Raw genomic sequence first — 23,161 nt, forward strand, 5'->3', positions numbered from 1 at the left:
GCAAAACAAACAAAACAAACAAGACAACGTCATTTGTGCTGCTCAGGCACTCAAGCATATGGACTTCCCTGCTGTCTGCAGGGCTGTAATGCACAGCACTGATGGCAGGTACATGTGGGTCTAATCCAGGAACAGATTTAGCAAGATGGAACAGGTTTAACAAGATCTTAGTTAGATTTACCTACATTAGCAAGGTGATTGGGATAGAGGCAGGGTTTGAGCGGCTGTGTGTGGCCGTATGCCTCATGCCTCGGGACTAACTTACTGTGCCAATTGCAAGTTTTGCAACAGATAAAAGAATATTAAAATATGAGTTTAAAAGTAGAGGTGGACATTCCAGGTTCAGAAAGTAAAACTCCTTCCAGGAATTTTACACAAGCTTGCTGGATTTTCAAATTAGTGCAATCCAGGTAAAATTAGTGGAATCAATACAATCCAAGAAGAAGAACAAGATCGAGTCTATCAACACCTACACTCATAAGATACCCGGCTGGTATAACCTGGCCAAAAGAGGAGATATAAGCCACTATGAGCATCAGTGTGAGTGTGATCAGAAACTGTGAGCATCAGAGCCACTATCAAAAACAACCAAGGTCCAGGAGAACATCAGGTGACAAGGTGCTAAGGGAATGAAGAGGAGCAGGTGCATCATGGGTAGATAAATCACCAGCAAATAATGGAAGAGGCCGATATGTAGAAATCCGACTGCTGGCTGGAAAAGGCTGGACAGCACAGAGGCGGAAACCATGGCAGCACAGGAACAAGCTTTAATACAAGATCAATACAGGCTGGGGTCTACCACACCAGGCAGGACCTCAGATGCAGGCTGTGCAGAGATCTGCAAAGATGCCCATTGAGATGATCTAGCACATAACAGTGGGGTGCGAGATGCTAGCAGACACAGCTTACATGGAACACCATAACAAAATGGCTATACTGTACAGTGTACAGTGGCTATAGTGTACAGTGGTATAGTGTACAGAAACATCTGTGCTGAGTATGGGCTGGAAGTCCCAAGGTCAAAGAGGAACACTTCCAAAAGTGGTGAAGAACAACCAGGCTCCTCTGGGACAACAAGATCCTGTGGGACTTCCAGATTCAAACCGATAAAATGGTAAATGAATAAGCAACCAGACATCGTAGTGATAAACAAACGTGATAGATGTGATCCCAATGTGATGGTAACACCAGGGATAAGGAATATAAGAAGCTAATTTTCTGAAAGGGCTGAAAGAAAAGCTGGAAAAGATATGGAAGGTGAAGGCAACAGTGATTCCTGTGGTAATGATGTCCCATGTGTCTTGCTGTAGTGAGACACCCATGCAGATGTGGTCCTGTGGCACTCAGGCTGAAGAAAAGTACAACACCCACACAGGGTTGTGTTTGCCCTGGCGTGGAGTAGGGTCTCTGGATAAGATACAAATAAATTAATAAAGAAGGAAATTAGATAAAAAGAAAGAAACCCTAACTAAAAGTAATGGTTATAGGTTATTAAAGGGCTAGCAGGGCAAGACTTGACATGCATATCATTGTTATGTGTAAAAAACGTGTGATGAATTGATGACAAACAGAAGAATGTACTGTACATGTAACAGCAGTGTGATAATATCAGTATGTAGTTTTAAAGGAAGTAAGTGTGTGTATTTGATAGACTAGTGTGATAACATCAGTATGTGGTTTTAAAAGTGCATTTCAGTAGAAAATCATGTCTACATGATTTTCAACATACCTCATATGCAGGCGATCAGTCAAGATGTGTTTGGAGTCCAAATCTTGGCTTGAGTTGAAATCAAAAGCTACTAACATTGTTAACAAACACTGGAGTTCAACAGCAACAAAGAGCCATCATAAGTACATAAATACATCATAAATACACACCACCAGCTCTAAACCCACTCAAACTTCAGTTTTAAAAGTCATGCTTATTTTATTGTTGTGAAACTATCTCTTTAAGTGGTCCCAAAAAGAGACACTGAAATCATACTGGTACTGAAATATCCAACCCTAGTAAACAAGAACATGTAACATAATTTATATGGATGAGTTAATGTTTACTTTATTTAGGAAGTTTTTTTAAATTAAATGTTTCATCCCCTTTTCTGAATATTTAGAAGAGTCTAATTGCATATCACGTACCACCTACCACTTATCGCTAAAGTATGAAAATGCACAAGCAGAACAGTACAGTTTAGACATCCTAATGGTCATTCACCATCTTGTCATGCCTGTATAGCATGCGTGTGCTGTAATATGTTTGTCATAGACATGTTTGCATTTTGGGCCAATTACCATTTGAATAAGAATGCTTACTGAAATCAAACAGGACTTTTAATGAAAGTGGTGATAAGATGGTGACTTTTGTCCAGTCAGGTTAATCTTACCACATTTTGCAAATTATGACATCTTCAGGAATTAAAAGTGACCAGGTGAAAACAAACAATTAGTTTAATGAAGTTTTTCAAAAATATACATCCACAACGTAAATCATCATTTTGTTGAGGAATTTTGTAACACACAATACATATTTAAAACCACATAGTGGTGTTATCACACTGCACACAGTACTTCCATGTAAACCGCATACTGGTGTTATCACACTACTGTCACACACACAGTACTTACCTGCTTTAAATGCCTGAGCTGAGCTCTGAAAAAGATGGTACAGGAAACAGAAGCATTACAGAATACCACGTTGCCATTGCTAGTTAACATCATATTTGCTCTGATGGCAGTATATTCTGACTGTTGGCTTGTAGCTGGGGCATCTATTGCCTAAAGGTTAGTGACATGGATCTGGCCCTGTAAGGTTGGTGATTCAAGCCCCATGGACAGCAATCCTCCTGGCTGAAGGGCCCTTGAGCGAGGTCTCTAACCTCGTAACCCCCCACCTGCTCCCCAGGCTCTGCTGCAGGTGGCTGCTCACTACTCCGGGTCTGCATGTGCTCATTCTGGATGTGTTAAATGCAGAGAGGAATCCCTCTAAAAGGAATTAATAAAGGTTCTTCTTCTAGATGGAACCTTATACACAGTTAAAATGGCTACAACTAAATGGTCTAAAGTGTGGTTGTTTTTCTCCAAAAAGGACTCCAGGATGTGAAAAAAATTGAAAATCATTGGGTGTAAAGGGGAACACATCAAATGTAATGAAGTATCTGGCAAAACATGGGATCCAATACCAAGCATACCCACAGGCAGACTGGGTCAATAAATGTGTTCTGTATTTATTTAACGTCTTAATATACAGATGATACACTGAAAATAAAAATACATACTTTAATGTAATATACCTATTACAAAATGACAGAAAATCTGTAGTATCAAGGATCTTCAGTTAGGTGTATTTCAGGAGGAATTTTATTAGTTATTAGTTACACTGTTGTCTTCATCAGAAATGAAACTAGTTCATTCATACATGAAACTAGTAGTAGTATCCTTTCCTTTAACCAGGAAAAGACTCATTAAGATTAAAAACCTCTTTTCCAAGAATGACATGGCCAAGAGAGCAACATAAAACATGCAAACATACAACAAATCATAACATACACAAGATACACAATACATATAATCAACAAGTGTCATACTTAGATGGTAAGTTGGCAATTACAAAAGCCAAGTAATATATTTTCTATGTTCACATATCAATGTCTTATCAAATTTTTTATCTCAGGAAATGAAAGCGATTTGATTGCAGGTAAACAACAAACAACATTAACCTTGTTTTACTCATATTAACACAATTGTGTATTCTGAGAAACGCCAGGACACCTTGCCCACTAATAGCTAGAGATGCCCCCTAATAGTCTGTCCCCCAATAGTTGGTTGTCCCCTAATAGCTAGTGTTGACCCCCAAAAGCTAGAGTTGCTCCCCTTGGCTGAAATGTCAGTGAGGCTCTTCTTGTAGCCATCTCCATTTCTCTGACATCGCTCAGGAACATTTGCCCCACTCCTCAATTCAGAGTTCACAGCAAACATCTGTGAGAAGTTTGAGGAGTTCCTTGCATGTACAGCCTTTTTCCCAAGTTACCCCACAGCACCTCAGTGGGATGAAGATCTGGGCTCTGACGTGGCTGTTCTAGGACCCTCAGCCAGTCCTTGGTGGATTTACTGGTATGTTGTGGGTCATTTCCATATTGCAGGATCTGATTCCACTTCAGCTTTAATATTTTTTTACAGAAGGTCTCATATGTTTCTCAGGCAAAGTAGCCAAAATTCAACTCAAACTAAACGCGATTTATTTGTAATGCTGTGTTTTGAAGGATTTAACGCTGCAAAATGTGCTGTTATAATTCAGCACACCATAACATACTTAACAAATAAGTTAATGGACTGATGGTGACTCACATTCTTGCATGAAGAGTGGGGTGTTATTATATGAATTGAAGGCAGGCATTATACATGTCAGCTTTTGTATACAGTACTCAAGATGAAAAAACGGTACAACTTAGTGACTTTACAAATGTGTTCAAACTTTATTGTCTGAAGAGCACTACAAAGAACATCTGTAAGAAAACTAGAATATTAAAACACTAGAACAATTCAAAAATGTGTAATGATTAAGAGGATATGATGGATATGTAGATTTGTAATGTGAAATTATATAAAATAATTCTGGATTATGGAATTTATGGATTTATGAGGAAAAAAGCAAAAAAAAAAAAAGATCAAATGAATTAACATTTTCATGCTTCAGTTTCTGCTGTTTTATGTTCAAAATCAAGAAGCAGAACAAAACATGGCACTGAAGTTTCTATTTTAACTCTAAACGTGATCATTCTGTAATGTACTGCTCCAGTTTCATCAGCAGTTCTGTTGCTATGTCGACTGCCTTTTTTGCATCTTCAGATCTGAACCGTCCGTTTGGGATGTGGGGTGGTGGGTGGTGGTTTGGGTACTGCGTTTTCTTTGCATCCACACCAAGAGCTCTGAGCTGGGTCAAAGTACTGGGTAAATGGCTCAGGTAGGGGGCATAGTGGGATGCCTGCTGCATAAGGCTTGTGATGGAGGGGTTGCTGGGGTGTTTTCCGTTCCTCCGGTACTCCGTAGCGATGAGGGCTTTTTCCACTGCCTGATGCACCTTGAACAAGCGCCACTCTGGGCTTCCGTCAGCCTCACTGTGCGCAGCAGCTAGATCTCTCTGGGCCTGTCTGGACCAGCGCTTAGCTTCCTCTCGGTCTGGTCTTAGGGCTTCTGGGTGAGGTGACGAAAAATGATATCTGTAGCGGTTTTGATAGAATTGCTGTCGGCCCCTCCTTTGAGACCTGGCCTCGTTATTCCATTTGGAGTAGTAATGTGTGAAGTCATTCCAGTTGGAGGATGTCCTGGGTTGAGAACAGCCTCTGTTTTGCTCATCAATTTTGTTCAGCAAATATTTGAAAACTTCGTTGGCAAGATCTGTGTTGTCCAGGTTCTTGTCTGGATGCCACCTTAAGTAAAGGCGTCTAATGGCCTTCGTTTTGTCCTCATTTGACATGTTCCAGATGTCCTTTAAGACTTGATCTATCTCTCTTTTGGCCTCCTCCAGGTTCTGTGGTTTGGGCCTCTCCTGTGAGGGTCCACCCACTGGCAAAATGTCAATTTCTGTGCAGGTGCTATTTGTGACCAGAGCCAAATCCTTTTCTCTCTTAAACTGATAGAGATCTAGAGAACTAACTTCAATAAACTCATCAGTTCCAACCTGTATTTTATACCTTGATGGTATATGCCTCACAGATCCTGATAACACATCCATACATTCTACCACAATGGCAAAAAAGTATTGAATTTTTGATTCATCTTTTCTGAAAGCTACATATTCACCTTTTTCAAAACTGTTGAGGGGGTGCATATCAAGGGAATCGTACCACTCTTCTGGTACAGGACTTCCAGGACTTGGACAGACACCAAGTACTTCTTCACTCACACTGTTAAAGATTCCATGTTGCTGCAAGGTTCTTTCAACGTCCTCCATAAAATCACATAACAAAAGCTGTCCAAGCACTGGTAGCTTTAAAGAGTCCAGGGTGTTTTCAAGAAGACCATTGATTTCTCTCGATAGATGAACATTGACTTCAGTCACTACTTTGGCAGCCATACTGTCATTGTGTTTCAAATAGAATATACAACCATCTTGCTGTTTCTTCACATAGACCTGCGTTTCTGTCTTGGTTCCCACAAGAGGCTCCTGGTTTAACAAAAGTTCAGTTTGGAGATCCCTGCAACACACAATTTGTATTCTACCAAATGCTCTTTGACACATCAATGCAGCATCTTTTTGTGTAATGGTACCATTGCTCTGTTCTCTGATCAAACAGATAAGACCATGGAGAAATTCAAGAGAAGACAAGTGTTTTTCAAACCAACCACTAAAATCACATGCCTTTCCATTATCACAGTGGTCCACGTGTGTACCAGCTAGGCTCTCAGAAATTACCCGAGAGAGGAATTTGGGGCGAATTTCCTGGGGCATCAGCTGCAATAGATGTAGATGCTCATAGCGGTCATTTCCAAGGTGGCACTTGTTTAATTTCACAAGCAGCTTTAGTTTTGTTTCCAGAGAGTTTTCTAATCTTTTGGCTTGAAAGACAGTGTCATTGAAAAACAGTGTGTGTGATTGGTAAAGTTTCCCATCTGCTGATGGGAGATACAGCGTGCTGATCTGGTCATGTGCTTTTGCGTCCTCCTTAAGCAGACATAAAAGCTCCTGGACAGCATGCTGGACCGTTTTCTGCTGGTTTGGTTGAAGCATTTCCTTGTCATGAGTCTCGGAGTAAATTTCCTGGAGCACCATACAAAGTTGTGAGGCACTGGCCTTTTCTTTAACACCAATCTTCTTGAAGAATTCTGCATACTTCATATTTTCCGCTTGAATGACATACAAATAGGGCCTAAACTCTGGAGCATTAGGAAGTGTGAAAACTACCTGGCTAGGTTTCACAAGGTGTGTGTCCTTTTCAGTGAGTACAACAGGGAGGTTAGCCAGCTCAGATGTGTTAAAGTCAACTGACTGTAGGTGTGCATATGAACTACTGAACACTCTAGCTCTTGTGTCTATTAGCATTTCTGTTTTGCATTGAGAACTACAGATATTGTTGAGGTTCTGCACAATGTGTTCAGAGTTGGGGTTATCAAATGCACCTGCACCCTTCAGGGCATCTAGCTGATTTACAGAGTAGTCTTTAGAGGGTAATATGGGCATGGCAGTCCATATGAGACACTGATTAGCAGGATCTTTCTCCAGCAGTGATCCTTTAATGGCTACAACTTCTCGTTCTTCGGCAAAAGCTTTGTGATAATCACACAGTCTTGACTCAATTTGCACAGGAAAATTGAATTTGATGTGTGCAATTGCTTGCAGAAAATTTGATTTTTTCTCATTACTCAGAACGGTCTTAAGCAATGTTAAGGATCTGTGTTTAAGTACTTGCAGATCAGTTTTACCTCTGGCATCAGATTCAATTTGACAAGCAAAATCAATTATTTCATTCTCTGACACCTTATGTTTCAGTCCCAGTTCCTTCAGAAAGCACTTTGCTTGAGTACTTGAATTATTGAACAACCCCCAAAATAACTTTGGCACAAACCTCTCTTTTGGAAGCATAACCTTATAAAGGTCTACTTTGTCATCAAAGAAGTATGAGGCCATCTGAATGCAGCCATGATCATCATGAATGAATCTGACATTTCTCAATTTTGAGGCAATAGTGTTATTATACTCCTTGTAGTTAGATTTTTGTCTCAGTTCCACTATGAGTTTTACTAAATCAAGAAGCTGGGTCCCCATCAGGCTGTTCACAGAGGGAAGCATGAATTGTACACAGTATTCTAAATCCCCTAAAACTGGGATGTTTAGATGTTGTGACAATTGGTGGTTTATTGCAGTATCCTTAAGGAAAATCGTGTTCATGTCATGCAACGTGTACAATTCTGGAAACGTTCTGTCAAATTCAGTTTTAAGTATGAACACATTTCTTTGCAAATGAATTCTCTGACGTTTTCCAGATATTGTCTCAAACAAGGGCAAGGTCTTGAGCATTATTTTATACTCATCTGTGTTCTTGGAGGAGTTGATCCCAGATTGCAAGAAAAATTGCAGCTTCTCAGCTTCATCACCAGAAAGCACCTCAAACTTTGAATCATGAACACAATACAACTGTTTCAAAACAGAAGTGGTGTCACTGATATTTAGGAGTTCTGGCACTACATAGTGACGTAGAAACTGATGAAGACCTAGGAAAAATTTACAATCTATTGCCATGAATCCGAGTTTGATGAGAGTGGAAGACATGTCATTGTCAGGATCCTGAACAACAGTTTGTAGATTCCTGATTGTTTGTAGGAAACAGGTGTTGTTTTGACTGGGGCAAATAACAGGCAAAATGGGGCTGTCAAGGAAGTGGGCTTTAACTTCACTTAGGGAGTCACTTGTTTTGTTTTTTGAATCCCCTTTGAGTTCATCCTCAAAAAACATCCAGAGTGTTTTCAGCCATGTGATCACATCTGCGTCTGCCGTGTGAAGTCCATTCATCTCATTACAGGGTAGCCGTTGGAGCAGTTGCTGCAGAACTGGTTTCAGAATCTTTGCTGCTACCGAGATAGACAATTTTTCAATGTATTTACCTTCTTGTAAAATTCTGATGTGCTTATTATTAACATCAAAGTCTGCAAATTCAGCTTCATGTCCCTGAAATATTTGGCTAAATTTTGAGATTAGCTTTGGTGTGTCAGAGTTGAACTTCATTAACATCTGGTCTTGAGTCAGTAGGAGAGGGAGGCCACGGAGTTCATCAGAGCAGTATTTCTTATTTTCAGTATTTAGACAAAAGTCCAGGATCTTTGAACAACTTCGTCCATCTTGTATCAAAGTCTGGCTAATCGGTAAAGGTAAATCATCAGAACTTTTTGAAGGATCATTCAGTGCTTTTTTCTTCAAATATGTAATCACGGATAAAGGCACAACTTCAAAGACTTTTATCTCAGCTGTTTTAAAACTCTCTTTAATTTCTTCCATTTTTGACGAGTATGGTACCAACTTCATTCCAGCTCGCTCTAAAATTTGGAGGATGCCATCAGGGTCACGTGTCATGAAATGAGGTGAATCTGTTGAATCTGGTTTTGAGATACTGGACCAGGTAACTCTGTACTTGGGATCTGAGGAATGTGAATGATCCTTTCCCTCTCTTTTTAGAACAGGGATCACAGGAAGATTTCGTTTGTTGATTGATTTGTAGACTTCAACGATCATTTCATGCCAAATTGGAGAAACTTGTTTAGACACAGATGGACAATATCTGAAATTAAAGTCCAGATCTGATGAGAGAAGAGTCAAACAGCGGGGTTTATCCATTTTAAATGTTGTACAGAGATGTGTTAGGAGGTCAGCGTACAGAGGTGCAATGGAGTTTAGTTTCAGTGATCGATTCCACTCTGTTTTTAAACTCTCAGCATCCTCCTTCCACAAATCTCTTCTAGAAAAATCCACTTCAAAGTTTCCATTTACATGGACAGGAAGACCAGTTCGGACTGGCAGTGGTAGAGAGCAAAACGCTCGTCCATGAAATTCAGTCTCATTTGGTTTTGTGCAAGCTGCCAGAGCCACTTGAGGGACTTTGAGATTTGAAGGGCCTTCTCCCTCTCCTCCTCTCTCATGGATTTGTGTGAAGGAGCCATACCGTTCTGCAACAACCCATTGGCTCTGTTTTTTGCCAGATGAGATCTGCACATTGTATATTATTTGATATGGATTAGCATTTCCAGATTTGAGACATTCCTGAACATGGTTATGAAAAATTTCCCTTTCATGTATGGAATTATGAGATGTGGTTTTCTCAACTAGAAAATGATTCTTTTCAGTGCCATCCTTGTTGATTTCATGGAATTGTATTTTTGTGATGTTCTTCAAGAAGAGAATCAGTCCCTCGGGATCTTCAGTCAAAGACTGGGAAAGTTCTTTCATCTCATTATTGCTAATGACAACTCGAGATATCTCAGATTCTTTTGCCATTTTTGCTGTCCTGAGGGGAAGCCTGAACATTGTTCCAGACTTAAGAGCAAATTTGTCAGGAAGAAAAGTTAAGTAAACATCCTTGAAAGTCTCTTTGAATGTTGCTTCCATTGAATACATGCAGCCTGGTGATTCTTTTGTACTACTTTCCACATATTTTAGATTAGGATCGAATATGCAGAGATGTTCATCACCAGTTAATACAGAAGGACAATCAGTCAGCTGGTAAACCGAATTAAAACCAAGTCCATATTTCCCAGTTCTTCCCAAGGTGCCATGTTTTCCTCCTTCCCCTAGATGCTGAATGCCTTGCAGGTCTTCATCAGAGAATTTTCTGTTGTTGTACACACACAGTGCTGGGCCTTGAAGTGACTGCCATTTTTCTCCAAATACTTTTGTGGTGCTGTGTACTCTTTTATCCCATACAAAGTGGATTTCTGTTGCCCCTGCATCATCAGCATTCTGAAGGAGTTCTTTAAGAATATCTTTCTTAGATGGATATGCATCAATTATGTTTTTTATTCGAACTGTGAGTTTCTCCCTTTGTCCAAACTCTTTAGTAAAAAGGGAAAACCCTGCAACTCGATGGTTGTTCATTGTGTGGTGTCTTGTTGTGATTACACCAAAATAACAAGCAACACTCCGAGATATCAGTTTGTGGCAGAATTTTAGCCCAGCTTCCACTGGCATCCAAGGACTGTCATTGAAGTTGAGTTTACTTGCACATGTCAACACACCTCGTTCATCAGGTAGGAGACAGTCTTGAACCTTTCCTTCTTTAGACTCATACAATCCTTTTGTAACTATGGAGAAACAGATATGAAGGTCTGATTTTGAAAGTGGGCCAGGTGTAGTACTCATTTTCTCAAGTACAGCAGTAAACTGGTCTGCAGAAAACTTTTCTTTGATGCCAACACATTTCCAGAGCTTTTCATATTTGGAGAACAAGGGAGGGAGTACATACAGGTATGGTTTTCCCTCAAATTCACCATTCTTGGCCACTGACTGCACATTTACAAAGTGGTCTTCGATAAAAACAAACTGAATTGATTGTGCATGTTTAATTATATCTGTTGGATCTCCATCTTCAGCCAAATGCTTATTGAGATAATCATAGGAACTCTGGGCCACTTGGAGGAGCTCAGACTTTTCAACAGCATGACAACAATCATGGACCTCCCTCAGTTGTTTGAGCACTGTCTTAACTGGAGGACTCTCATTCACCCCCAGGTTTGTGAGGAGAGGGTCATCTGGCTTTATATGCAGATATGAATGGTCAACAGAGAATTCAGTCCTGTTCACCAAGTTGTAGCACCTGTAACTGTACACTTCAGATGGCTTTTTAAGGACAACCATGGCATTATTGTCCTGATCAATAATCCGAGCTGGAAGAAATGATACATGTGCCAGTACTTCCCAGTATGGAGAATTGACATCATGAAGACATCCCTTCATACAGTCAAAGAGACAATGAATGTACCCCTGTGCTTTTATTCTATCCTGGTCCCAAACTTTGGAAACTGTCTTTGCTCTCTCTACAACTTCCTCTACTGTGAGCGTGTCACTCAGCATTCCCAAACCCAACAGTCGCTGGATTCGTGTTGGTGTGCAGTAGTCTTGTTGGCTATCATCAAGAAAGCGCCCTTCTTCTGGTTCATACAGGCACGCTACCTTTCCACGAGGGTTTACAAGTTTACTGATGAACTGAAGTTTCCCATCTTTCTGTGCGGGAATGCATGGATTACTTTTCAGTAAATCATCAACTGCCTGGTTATGCATATCGATAGCATTCAAAATGAGAGAATTTCTACAGTGTGCATCCAAGTTATTCAAGTTTTTGAAAACTATTTGATAAAATTCAACCCAGTGAAATGTCCTCTCCTTTATTACCTCAGAGAAACCACAGCGAATGAAACCATTTCTTACCCATGGCAAAGGAACTGCACAGTAGCTGGATTCTGTGTCATTCAGAAACACCTTCAGAGCAACTTCTCCAACTGCTTCATCTTCTACAATATTTGGATCCAGAAATCTTGCATTGTCAATTGAGCACCACGTTTGTCCGTTACTAAAAAGTTTGAGAGATTTGTCATTTGTGTTCTGTGCAACTGCTGAATAAATGGCATGAACCAAAGGTTGAAATGCTTTACCTACGCTTTCACCATTAGGCCAGAATGTGTAGTACGTGTAATTTCGAAGACTCCCATTTTGGGCCATGTTCTTCAGCTCGAGCAGTGTGGTGATGTAGGCAGTAGCTGCAGCATCTTGGAGTAATGCTTTGTTCCACTCCATTTTTGTACCACTTTCCCAGAGAGCTTTCCTGTTGGACGAGACTGCAAAAGACCCATTGATATGAACTGGGAGGCCTGTCTCAATGGGAAGAGGAAGGAAACAGAAAGCCTGCCCAACCACACAGCGTTCATCAGGGGACCAAACATTTTCTGCTTCTCTTTGTAGAGGTACAGCAACTCCTCCAACTGGCAAGGAAAACTTGCACTCTTGTACTTCTCGCTGAAACATTCTCATTGAATCTTTAGTTCCAAGACATGAGTAGAGAAGCCAATACTGTGTGCTGGATGTGCCGACATGTTCATGAATTATTTTAGCAATGCATGCTGTGAAGCAATCAACAATCCTTTGGTATCTTGAGTCAAGGTTTTCCAAAGTTTTCCTGATTTCTTGGAGGTGCATTTCATTTGTAATTTTAATAAAATGTACTACCTCATTGGTGACTTTGTATAATTCCTGAATTTGTTCTTGTAGTGGTGGAGTGAAAGCATCATCAGAAATTATCTGAACAGGCACAGATTTTATGTTCTTAAGAAATAGCAGAAGATTTTGAGAATCACCAGTCAACTGTTTCTGAAAGGCATTTATGCGCTCCTTGTCGTACACCTTCAAACTAATTTCTGATTTAAGCGCTTCTTCTGGAGTGCGAAATGGTAATTTAATCAAAGTGCCACTGTAAAACATATGATTAGCCCTTGACAGATCACAATCAAAAATCCCTTGGTAGGATTGGAACTGTCCAGGAAATCTCCTGAACAGCCGCTCCTGGAATAAGTCAAGTTTGATTCCAGGATTTGCTTTGCTGTGTATGTGCTTCTCCAGGTGGGTGACATTTGGGTCAAGAATGAGAAGGCTTTTTCCACTTAAAATAGATGGAATATCTGTCACGTGGTAAACAGCATTGAAACCAAGTCCAAAATGACCGATTTTCTCAATCTTGTTTTCTTTTGAGGAAGATCCAACTCTGATGATGTTTTTCCAGTCTTCATCAGAGAAAAGTTTATCATTAAAGGCCCAAAGACAGGGTCCATTGCACAAGGCCATTCCTTCATCGATGAGGCCGTCAGGAAGTTGTGTTCTGTAGTCAAGGAGAAAAGCACAGGTACTTGCCTCAGCATCTTCTGCATTTTGTAGGAGTTCTTTGAAAATGTCACTTTCCTCATCATACTCTTTCAGAATGTTTTTAATTCTCTGGGTGATTGGCTCAGCTTGTCCACACTGCTCAATTCCTGAATACTCTTCATCAACTCTTATGAACTGTGGTTTCAAAATGCGGGTACTTAGCAAAGGAATCTTCAGCCATTTTGCAGTCACACTTAGTACTTCTTCATGAATAACATGGAATTCCTCTTGGTCTTGTCTCAGGTCATCTAACCCTTCATCACTTATGTCACAGAACACTGTGTTCTTCAATGGCTGTAGACTGAAGTTCAGGTTTGGTGCCCTGACAGGGACCGGGGTATCGACACTAATAAGCTTTTCATTTTTCCGCATCCAATCAAGAATGGCAATGGACACCTTCAGTTCAGAGGGCTCTCCATAAGGTGGGTCTCTGTCATCAATGCTTTGTTTTATGTCATGGAATATCTCTTCGATCTCCTCATGTGAGAGTGTCTCCTTTACACCAAACTCTTTCAGCAGTTTGTCATATTGTAAAAATTCTTGGGGCACTTTTCTGATGTAAAGGGACAGATCCAGATCAACTGGGTAGGACAGCACTATGTCCCGAGGTGAGACAAACTCATTCTGGCACCAGAGCCAGGCGGTGCATTTCTTATTAATCTCTCCTCTGAAATATTCAATGTTTTCTTGCATAAATTCGTAAGTGCTGTGTAATTTGTTTTTAAATTCATAATCTGAATCTGGGTTGGCCTTGACCGTGGCAATTGATCCCAAGACACACAGGTTCTCCAAGACCTTTTCAGCTGGAGGGGGGGTAAGAAGGCCAAGTTTTTCACAAATGGTCTCACTTAACTCTGTGGTAAGTGGCATGACATGTCCCACAATTGGGGAATACCTTGAAGACCTTATTTCTGCTGGTTTGTAGAGACCCTTCTTCTGATTGCCCATGATATTCAGTGTATTTGGATTGTCACACGGCACCCATTGCATTTGAATAAGGTCTCCTCTCTCCTTATCTGAGAACTTTGAGAGTAAATTGTTTCTGTTCAACACTTTTACAAGAACATCTGCCTTTTTAAATGCCTTATTTCGTGAATGAACATGGAGTTTTTGGATTTGTAATACAACATGAAGTACATTTTCTGAGGAAATTTGTTCTTCTTTTATCTGTAGGCCAAGGTGTTTCAAGCTCTGAAGCATCAAAGGGGTTCTATAAACTGGTGGTGGAAAAAAATCTTCCCCAAAAAGATCTTGAAATACTTTGTTTGTGGGATCAAATACACTTGATGCTTGTTTATGCTCTCCTTGTCCTGTCTTAATGAAACAGAGATTCTTGCTTTTCCTGAGCAATTCCTCACTTTGTGAGAAGAGGATGCTTCCATGAGTTAATATCCAGGTCATTATCACCTGCTCATCTTCACTGCTGAAGAACCTTCTCTCAATGCAGTCCACCATCTGAAGTGCCAACTGAGCTGCATCTAGAAGATCAACGTTCAGGAGCATCAGAAATCTTCGGTCGGCTTCGTTTGAACACCGCACAATGATCTCAGGTATAGGCAAATCTTTTGGAATGGATGGCTTGGACCTCAAAATAACTGCCTGTTTTGACTGAACAGCAACATATTTTCCAGACATCAGTTGGAAGATAGGCAGAGCTGACAGCAAAGCTTGCTCAGCAGCAGAGAGACTTTCTAAAGAAGAGAGATATGTTTTTATCTCTTCTTTTTCATGAAGGGAAGCAGCAGTGATGCCACTGATGACCTTGTCTCTGTCACAGTTCAAAAAGACTTGTAGAACATTCTTCGGAGAAGTTTTCAGGACATAGTTTTCAATATCGTGATGCTTGAGACAATCATCCTTTTTAATGACTGTGCCTCCCACTGTCTGCACCACCTTCTGAATCTGGTCTGGTAAGGTAGACTCTCTGCTAGTCTGGAATATCAAAGTGGAATTCTTCTCCAATCTTGCTAATAGTGTACAACTACCTGTTTTTTGAAGTGGTTCCAAAGGGATTAATGGCATGCCAATGAAATCCTTTAACTCCTCCCAGTGAGAATTCAGAAATTTCCAGAATTCTTTCAGCCATGTTTTAGGTGGATGATCATGTTTCTCAGAATTCCATTTCACATGAGCTTGTGCCTCTTTCCAATCTTTGGGCAAGTGTTTCTTAGCAAGTGTGGCGACATTCTTTGCATCCAAATTAATTAGTTTATACAAATCTGGGTCTGGAACACAGGAAAAGAATCAAATTGCTAGTGTTTTCATTTAATTACATTTAATCAAAATCTTCAGCTTTTGATTCATTCAATCATTTTAAATCATTTAAAAGATTTAAAAATACCAACAAACTAAAAAACTCATATAACAAGAAAACAATATAATAAATTTGAAATAATTAAAAACATAACACTTTACATACTTATCACAGCCATTTGTCTCAAGTGATGGATTGTGTTGCTGTTCAGATCATCAGGCAAAAATCTCTCTTTACAGAATGGCAACAGCACTCTAGACAAAGAATCATTACCATTATTACACTAAGAAAGAATCATTTACATATTATTGCACTATGAAATAAATAGTTTACATATTTACATAATTATTCTAGTACTGTTGTTGCACATCACATGTTTAAATGAATTGTGTGTGTGAACAGTATATATCTAGACTTGCATTTCCTGAAGGAAATACTATAGGGCTTGAAAAGGTGTGCCCCCTCTGCCCCATTTGACCCTCTGCTCCATCTGCCCCCTCTACTCCATCTGCCCCATCAGTCCCTCTGCTCCATCTGCCCCTCTACCTCATCTGCCCCTCTGCTCTATCTGCCCCATTTGCCCCTCTCCCTCATCTGCCCCTCTGCTCTATCTGCCCCATTTGCCCGTCTCCCTCATCTGCCTCTCTGCTTTATCTGCCCTTTTGCCCCATCTGCCCCTCTGCTCCATCTACCCCTTTACCCCATCTGCCCCATTTGCTCTATCTGCTCTATCTGCCCCATTTGCCCCTCACCCTCATCTGCCCCTCTGCTCCATCTGCCCCTCTGCTCCATCTGCCCCTCTGCTCCATCTGCCCTTCTGCTCTAGCTGCCCCTCTGCTCCATCTACCCATCTGCTCCATCTGGCCCATCTGCCCCTCTGCTCCATCGGTCCCATCTGCATGTATGTATGTGTGTGTGTCTGTGTGGTGTATATGTGTGTGACTGTGGGTATGAGAGATGCATGTGTGTGCGCGTGCGTGTGTGGGGGAGGGGGAGAGACATTCAAAAATAACTGAGACTCTGTCTCTGCCACTCTGAGTGGAGAAGCCTTGTTTTATGTGATTTGCACCCTCCGAACAAACGGTCGTAGTTCGGGACCCATTTAACCTATCGCTTCAACGAAGAGATTGTGTGAGAGAGGACCCCTTGCTGATGATTTTCATATATTTTGGTGTGGTTTAACCCAAAAATGACTGATTTATGACAAGTTAAAAACACACAAAAATCTCAACAAAGCTGATTCTGATTCTGATATATTTATATGGGGGCTAATGGGGCAGTTTTCTGTGTCTAGTGCATGGGTTAAAGCAAGAAATTTTCATTTGACTGAAAATTTTTTCTTGGCAAAAGACAATGCCAGCAATTACTGAAAATGTGGTGTAGTTGGGACACGGCCTCTTTTGCCTAATTCTACACAATAAACACATTTATAAAGTATATTTATCTAAACAGCCTGTGTAAGGAGAGAAGAGAGAATGAACACCTGAGCAATAAATGTACATAAATGTGTATTTAATGGGAGTTATCTGGGGGTCCTCTTCTAGAAAATTATTTAAAGATCAAGTCAAATTTAGTGAATCCTGGTGAGAGGTATGAAGCTCTCTTGTTTTTATCAGATTCACCATCGCAAAAACATAAGCCGTAAGATTACCTGCTTTAAGTAGGTATGTTACAAAAAAATTAACACCACTGGATAGGGCTTTTAAATACAAACAGAACAACACCATCCATGTTAAGCCTGGTTTAAGCCTTTATACTTGATGCAGCACGAGTGGCGTGAGCAGCGCGAGGGTCCGCACGCCGAAAATGACGTAATCGCGGTGGCTCCACCCGTGCGCGAGAGCCTCGCAGTCGTGCACCTCCCGAATTTTGTAACTTCGCGCGCACAGCGCTTCAGCGCAGTGAACCAAGTCATGTTTGCCGGGTTCATACACCTTTATAAGGTGGAATTAAAGCACTTGTATGTCACTTTCAAGGTCCATTTCAACGCGTTCTCAACGTTAAATTTAATTAAGTTAAATATTTATACATATACTTGAAATGATTCGAAATAATTCTCTTTTTATCACATTATTTAATGGTGGTTTATTTTCAAAACGCCCAATCTTAACGTCTTCACGTTCTCTCATGTTTCATCCTGGAATTACAAGAGGCTCGTATTTGTTAGCGTAATAACTGTTCAGTCAGACAGATATTTGTTGTGAAACGAAGTAGTTACATTTTCAAGCATTTTAAAGTACTTTAGCCTAAATTCCAGCACTAATGCAACATTACAATTGGTCAGGTAAATGTTCATTCCCCTGTTTTTGAGGGGACTACACTGCAAAAAGAATGTGACGCAGCAAGTAGCCTCCGCCGTTCGCGCAGGTGTACAGAGTCGCGCGCTACGGTCATGCCAGGCAGGAGGGGGGTAAAAACTTTTCTACGTAACATCCGCAAATCTGAAGGCGGAATGAACCGCAAGTCAATCAAATGACACCGCCGTCGTCTATCCAGCGCTGATGAGCGCCAGTGAGAATCATATTTCGGCCACAAAACAGATAGCACGTGCGTGTGTTGTTTATTATGATTTGACGGATTTTTTCCCCGAAAAAATCAAATGACGGAAATCCGTCGTAGTGACGGAGAACTTTAACCCATGGTCTAGTGCCAAACAAATGCTCATAACTCTAAAACTAATTCATCAAATGATTAGATATCTCGGCATGCCAGAAAGGACAAGTTTCTCTCCCATTTAAAATTTAAATGGAGCTTCTAGGTCAAGGTGTAAGGATTTTACACCAGTTTATCCAAGAACGTTTTGATAATTATAGGGCTTGAAAAGCCCTATAATTGTTATTCCTTTTTTTCCTTTTCTCCAAATTTCTGCAATTAATGCGGCCCGAACCGCTTAACGTACAGACTCCGTTCGAACTGCATTTCGAAGGTCTCGGCTCTGTGTGGTGTGCTATCCGTTTTTGGAGTCGATTAGAGTTATAGATTTTAATAGAATTGAGTTTAAAAATGAAAAAAATCCCTATTAAAATGAATGGTGGAATGTTCAGAAATTCAAATCTTAACAGCCAGTTAGTGTGTGCTGGCAAGAAAATTGATCAAAACTCTCGTGGATAAACTGCTGTAAAATCCTGACACCTTCACCTAAAAGTTCCATTTTAATTTTAAATGGGAGAGAAACTTGTCCTTTCTGGCACGCCGAGATATCTAATCATTTGATGAATTAATTTTAGAGTTGTGAGCATTTGTTTGGCACTAGACACAGAAAACTGCCCCATTGGCCCCCATATAAATGTATGAGAATCAGAATCAGCTTTGTTGAGATTTTTGTGTGTATTTAACTTGTCATAAATCAGTCATTTTTGGGTCAAACCACACCAAAATATATCAAAATCATCACCAAGGGGTCCTCTCTCACACAATCTCTTCGGTGAAGCGATAAGTTAAATGGGCCCCGAACTACGACCGTTTGTTCGGATGGTGCAAATCACATAAAACAAGGCTCCTCCACTCAGAGTGGCAGAGACAGAGTGTCAGTTATTTTTGAATGTCTCTCCCCCTCCCCCACACACGCATGCGCACACACCTGCATCTCTCTCATACCCACTACACACAGTCAAACAGAGCAGAGGTATAGATGGAGCAGAGGGGCGGCTAGAGCAGAGGGGCAGATAGAGTAGAGGTGGCAGATGGAGTAGAGGGGGCAGATGATGCAAAGGGGCAGATGAGGGTGAGGGGCAAATAGAGCAGAGGGGCAGATGGGGCAAAAGGGCAGATGGAGCAGAGGGGCAGATGGAACAGATGGGGCAGATATAGCAGAGGGGCAGATTGAGCAGACTACACACACACACACACACACACACACACACACACACACACACACACACACACACACACACAGAGAGAGACTTGCATCTCTTTTCAAGCACTATGTATTTCCTTCAGGAAATGCATGTCTAGTTTTTTATGCCAGCTCACACTTTAACTGGCAGTGATGATTTGAAATTCTGAACATTCCACCATTCATTTTAATAGGACCATTTTTCATTTTAAACTCAAATCTATATTAAAATCTATAACTCTAATCGACTCCAAAAACGGATAGCACACCACACAGAGCCGAGACCTTCGAAACGCAGTTCGAACGGAGTCTGTACGTTAAGCGGTTCGGGCCGCATTAATTGCAGAAATTTGGAGAAAAGGAATAACAATATAGGGCTTTTCGATATATATATATATATATATATATATATATATATATATATATATATATATATATATTAGGGCTGCAACTATCTAATATTTTTTTAATCGAGTATTCTGTCGATTTTTTCATTGATTAATCGAGTAATCGGATAAAATCACACTTTTGTGTTTTTAACACAATAATATTGATAGTGTGTAATGCAACATGAAAGTTCTCTTAAAATGAGCAAGCAATTGGCTGTTATTCCGCTTGGAGAAGCGCAGTTCATGTGCGGATGCTTTCAGTTTAGGTGCTGAAGCATTGAGGAAGTAGCTACTGTTATGGTAGGCCCAGTGCCTAATTTGTAAATCAAACGATGCCGGAACGCAAACAGCGGCATGAGACAAGGGATCACTGAGGCCAACAATGTCACCGGATCGCACACAAAACGCAACGCTTAGGCGCACAAATGTCAAAATAACAAGCCAATCCGTTTATATAAATTACTTTTAAATGATTTACGTGTGTTTTATAAGTGTTTTAAGTGCAGAAGTGCATTTTAAGCCTAAATTCCAGCACTTTTCAAACCTGAAACACAATGCAACATTAAAATTCATCAGGTAAATGTTCATTCCTTTTTTTGAGGGGTGTTTCTTTATACTACCACATATCGTTACGGACAACACTGCACAGAATTGTGACACGTCAAGTATGAACGCTTCCGCCGTTCGCAGAGTTGCACGGTACGGTTACTCGCAAAAGTATAACTAGCTTTTAGCTTTATGGAGACGCAGAAAGGCATCGCTAAAAGGGAGAGCTTTATGTGATTTAGGAAGCCTGAATGTGGATCTTGTGTTTAAAAAATGTCTTTTATAGAATTATTTGTTCAATAACTATTGGTTCCGCCAGGATCCGGCTCAAATTATGCCCTGGGTAGGCCAGATCCGTTTTACAGTAAATACACTGCACTACGTTGTCCACCTTGCGCAGCGAAAAATGGTCCCACACTTTTGACATTTTTGCCCTTTTACGGACACCGCTATCTTCGTTTTCCGCCATTTCCATCAAAACAAATCACGCTGCCTTAAACCTGTGCGTCAGTTATAACAGTAAGTGTAAAACAATGATACCGGAGCTGCGTAGTAGTACAAAGCGGGATTTTAAACATTTAAAATAGATGGTGACATAAATTAAACGAAGCCTCGAGGCAAAGAATATGCCTCGAGTATTTTTTGTAATCGAATTACTCGAGTTACTCAAATAATCGTTTCACCTCTAATATATATATATATATATATATATATATATATATATATGTGTATATATATATATATCCTATATTCAAACCTTACCGTGGAAACTCTTCACTGTCAATCAAAGCTGTGTCCTCCTCCTTATTGGTGAATGATCTGAAGCTTCCATCGCTACATGGCAGAAGCTGTAGACCATATAGCTCTTCATACTTCCCATCACTCAGAACAAACTCCAATAGAGACAGTTTGTCATCCTTACAAAGCCTTGCAATCTCAGTTTTGCAGAGCACCAATCTGACAAAACATGGGGTCACCCACTGCAGTGTGGCAGGTTCTGGGAGAGTTCTTTCTATTGCCTTCAAAACATGGTCAGGTACCGTGACGAGATTTTTTCCTTCTGCAGTCAATAATCGGACAACGGCAGCCATCATGCGTGTATCAGCAATGCTGTTTGGAAAAATGGCATCTGAGATATCCACCCATCTGGTCTCATTTTCAGCAAGACAAACAACTTCTTTACTTTGTAACAACAGTTTTAAAACATCGATTGCAACTTCGTGCCATCTAACCCTGTGATCTGTCTTGCTCAGGTCAGGCCAAAGGTTGTAAACTGTGCTGGCAGGCAGTATGGACTTTCTGGCCAATTGAACTGCATCTTGTATCATCATTAGATACACATGAAGAAGCACCTCCTTCACCAGCAGTTCATTCCACATGGCGGATTCATCATTCTTCTGGTCATCCTCCTGCCATTTAATGTACCTTCGGTTGTCTGTAAGGCCAAAGCATGCATTAATGTGAACAGGGAGCCCAGTTGTATTTGCCTCGTTGTTTGGAAGAGGCAGAAAGCAGCTCAGACCTCCAGTGGCACATCTTCTGTTTTCATCACATTGAAACGCTACATCAACCTGAGGACGAAAACTCATCTTAAGGGCAAGTGCATCAATCTCAGGTACACATCCTTCTTTTAGATGACAGGCTGTCACTAGCCACTTTGTTGTGGTGTTGTGGTTTGATGGTGAACTGCAGGACACTGTCTTAAAACTAGTTGTACCTCGTACATACTCTCTTTGGAAACCAAGCATCCCATCTTCTTGGAGAGGATGTAAAGATGACACAGAAACTTTCATCCTGACATTGACAGTGCCACTTGTGTCAATATGAATCATAGAAATGGATGACACACTTCTCAGAAACAGAAGGCTAATGTCCACATCTGCATTGAAGCTGTGGAAGAGTTGTGCAACCTTCTTGTCGTTGTAGAGGTTATCAGAAATCTCTGAAGGTTCATCACGCAAAGGGAATCGGAAAAGTGTTCCTTTGAAGTACTTGTCACTGATAACTTTGTCCCAAGAACAACTGAAGACTAAATTAACAATATCTTGAAAAGGCTTAAATTGGTCTGTATATTTTCTAAGGTGATTTCTGTCTTCCTCGTCATCCAGTGACCATCGATAGCCCTCCCGTCCATCATCAAACATCATCTTTTGAGGGTCAAAGACAGCAAGGTATTTGGAACTAAACACACATGGCAAATCTAAAAAATTAAAAAAATAAAAACATTATCAAAATTTAGTAATTTTTTTTACTTTTTTAAACATATAGAAATATAGATGTGAATGTAAATATGACATTAATCCTTTAAAAGACCAGTATGGTACCCTGGGTGGGTTATCAACATGCACAGACCTGTAACATGGTAAACAGAGTTGAAGCCAATCCCAAATCTCCCCACTTTAGTTGGATCATCCTGCTTGATGCTTCTTCCTGCTTTCTGTATCCCATCCCAGTCGTCTTCAGAGAAGGCGGCATTATTGAAGGCATAGAGAGCAGGTCCTACCAAAAGAATGAAGTGATATGAATACCATTGTATTGTCTGTACTGAATGTCCAATAATGTATCTATATGTACTTATTATTGTGAGTAAGTTTGGGTTCTGAAAAATTCTACGCAAATAGAATTACAAGAATTACAACAAATACAAGCCTGTTGTAACTCTAGGGCAAAACATGAGAGAACGTGAAGACGTTAAGATTGGGCGTTTTGAAAATAAACAAGCATTAAATAATGTCATAAAAAGCGAA

At 40.4% G+C, this 23,161-nt stretch overlaps 1 protein-coding gene across 1 annotated transcript in view; it reads right to left on the minus strand.

Moving 5' to 3' along the window:
* Positions 1 to 795: 795 nt before the first annotated feature.
* Positions 796 to 23,161, minus strand: part of LOC143511548 (sacsin-like) — a 41,748-nt gene continuing 19,382 nt past the window's right edge. Inside the window, exons 5-9 of the mRNA XM_077001153.1 lie at positions 22,767 to 22,913; positions 21,177 to 22,614; positions 2,623 to 2,647; positions 1,319 to 1,407; positions 796 to 838 (exon numbers count right to left, since the gene is read on the minus strand). Coding sequence (XP_076857268.1) covers positions 796 to 838; positions 1,319 to 1,407; positions 2,623 to 2,647; positions 21,177 to 22,614; positions 22,767 to 22,913 — 1,742 coding nt within the window. The remainder of the gene's footprint in view (positions 839 to 1,318; positions 1,408 to 2,622; positions 2,648 to 21,176; positions 22,615 to 22,766; positions 22,914 to 23,161) is intronic.

This window comes from Brachyhypopomus gauderio, chromosome 4 (assembly GCF_052324685.1).
Source record: "Brachyhypopomus gauderio isolate BG-103 chromosome 4, BGAUD_0.2, whole genome shotgun sequence".
Taxonomy (NCBI): Eukaryota; Metazoa; Chordata; class Actinopteri; order Gymnotiformes; family Hypopomidae; genus Brachyhypopomus; species Brachyhypopomus gauderio.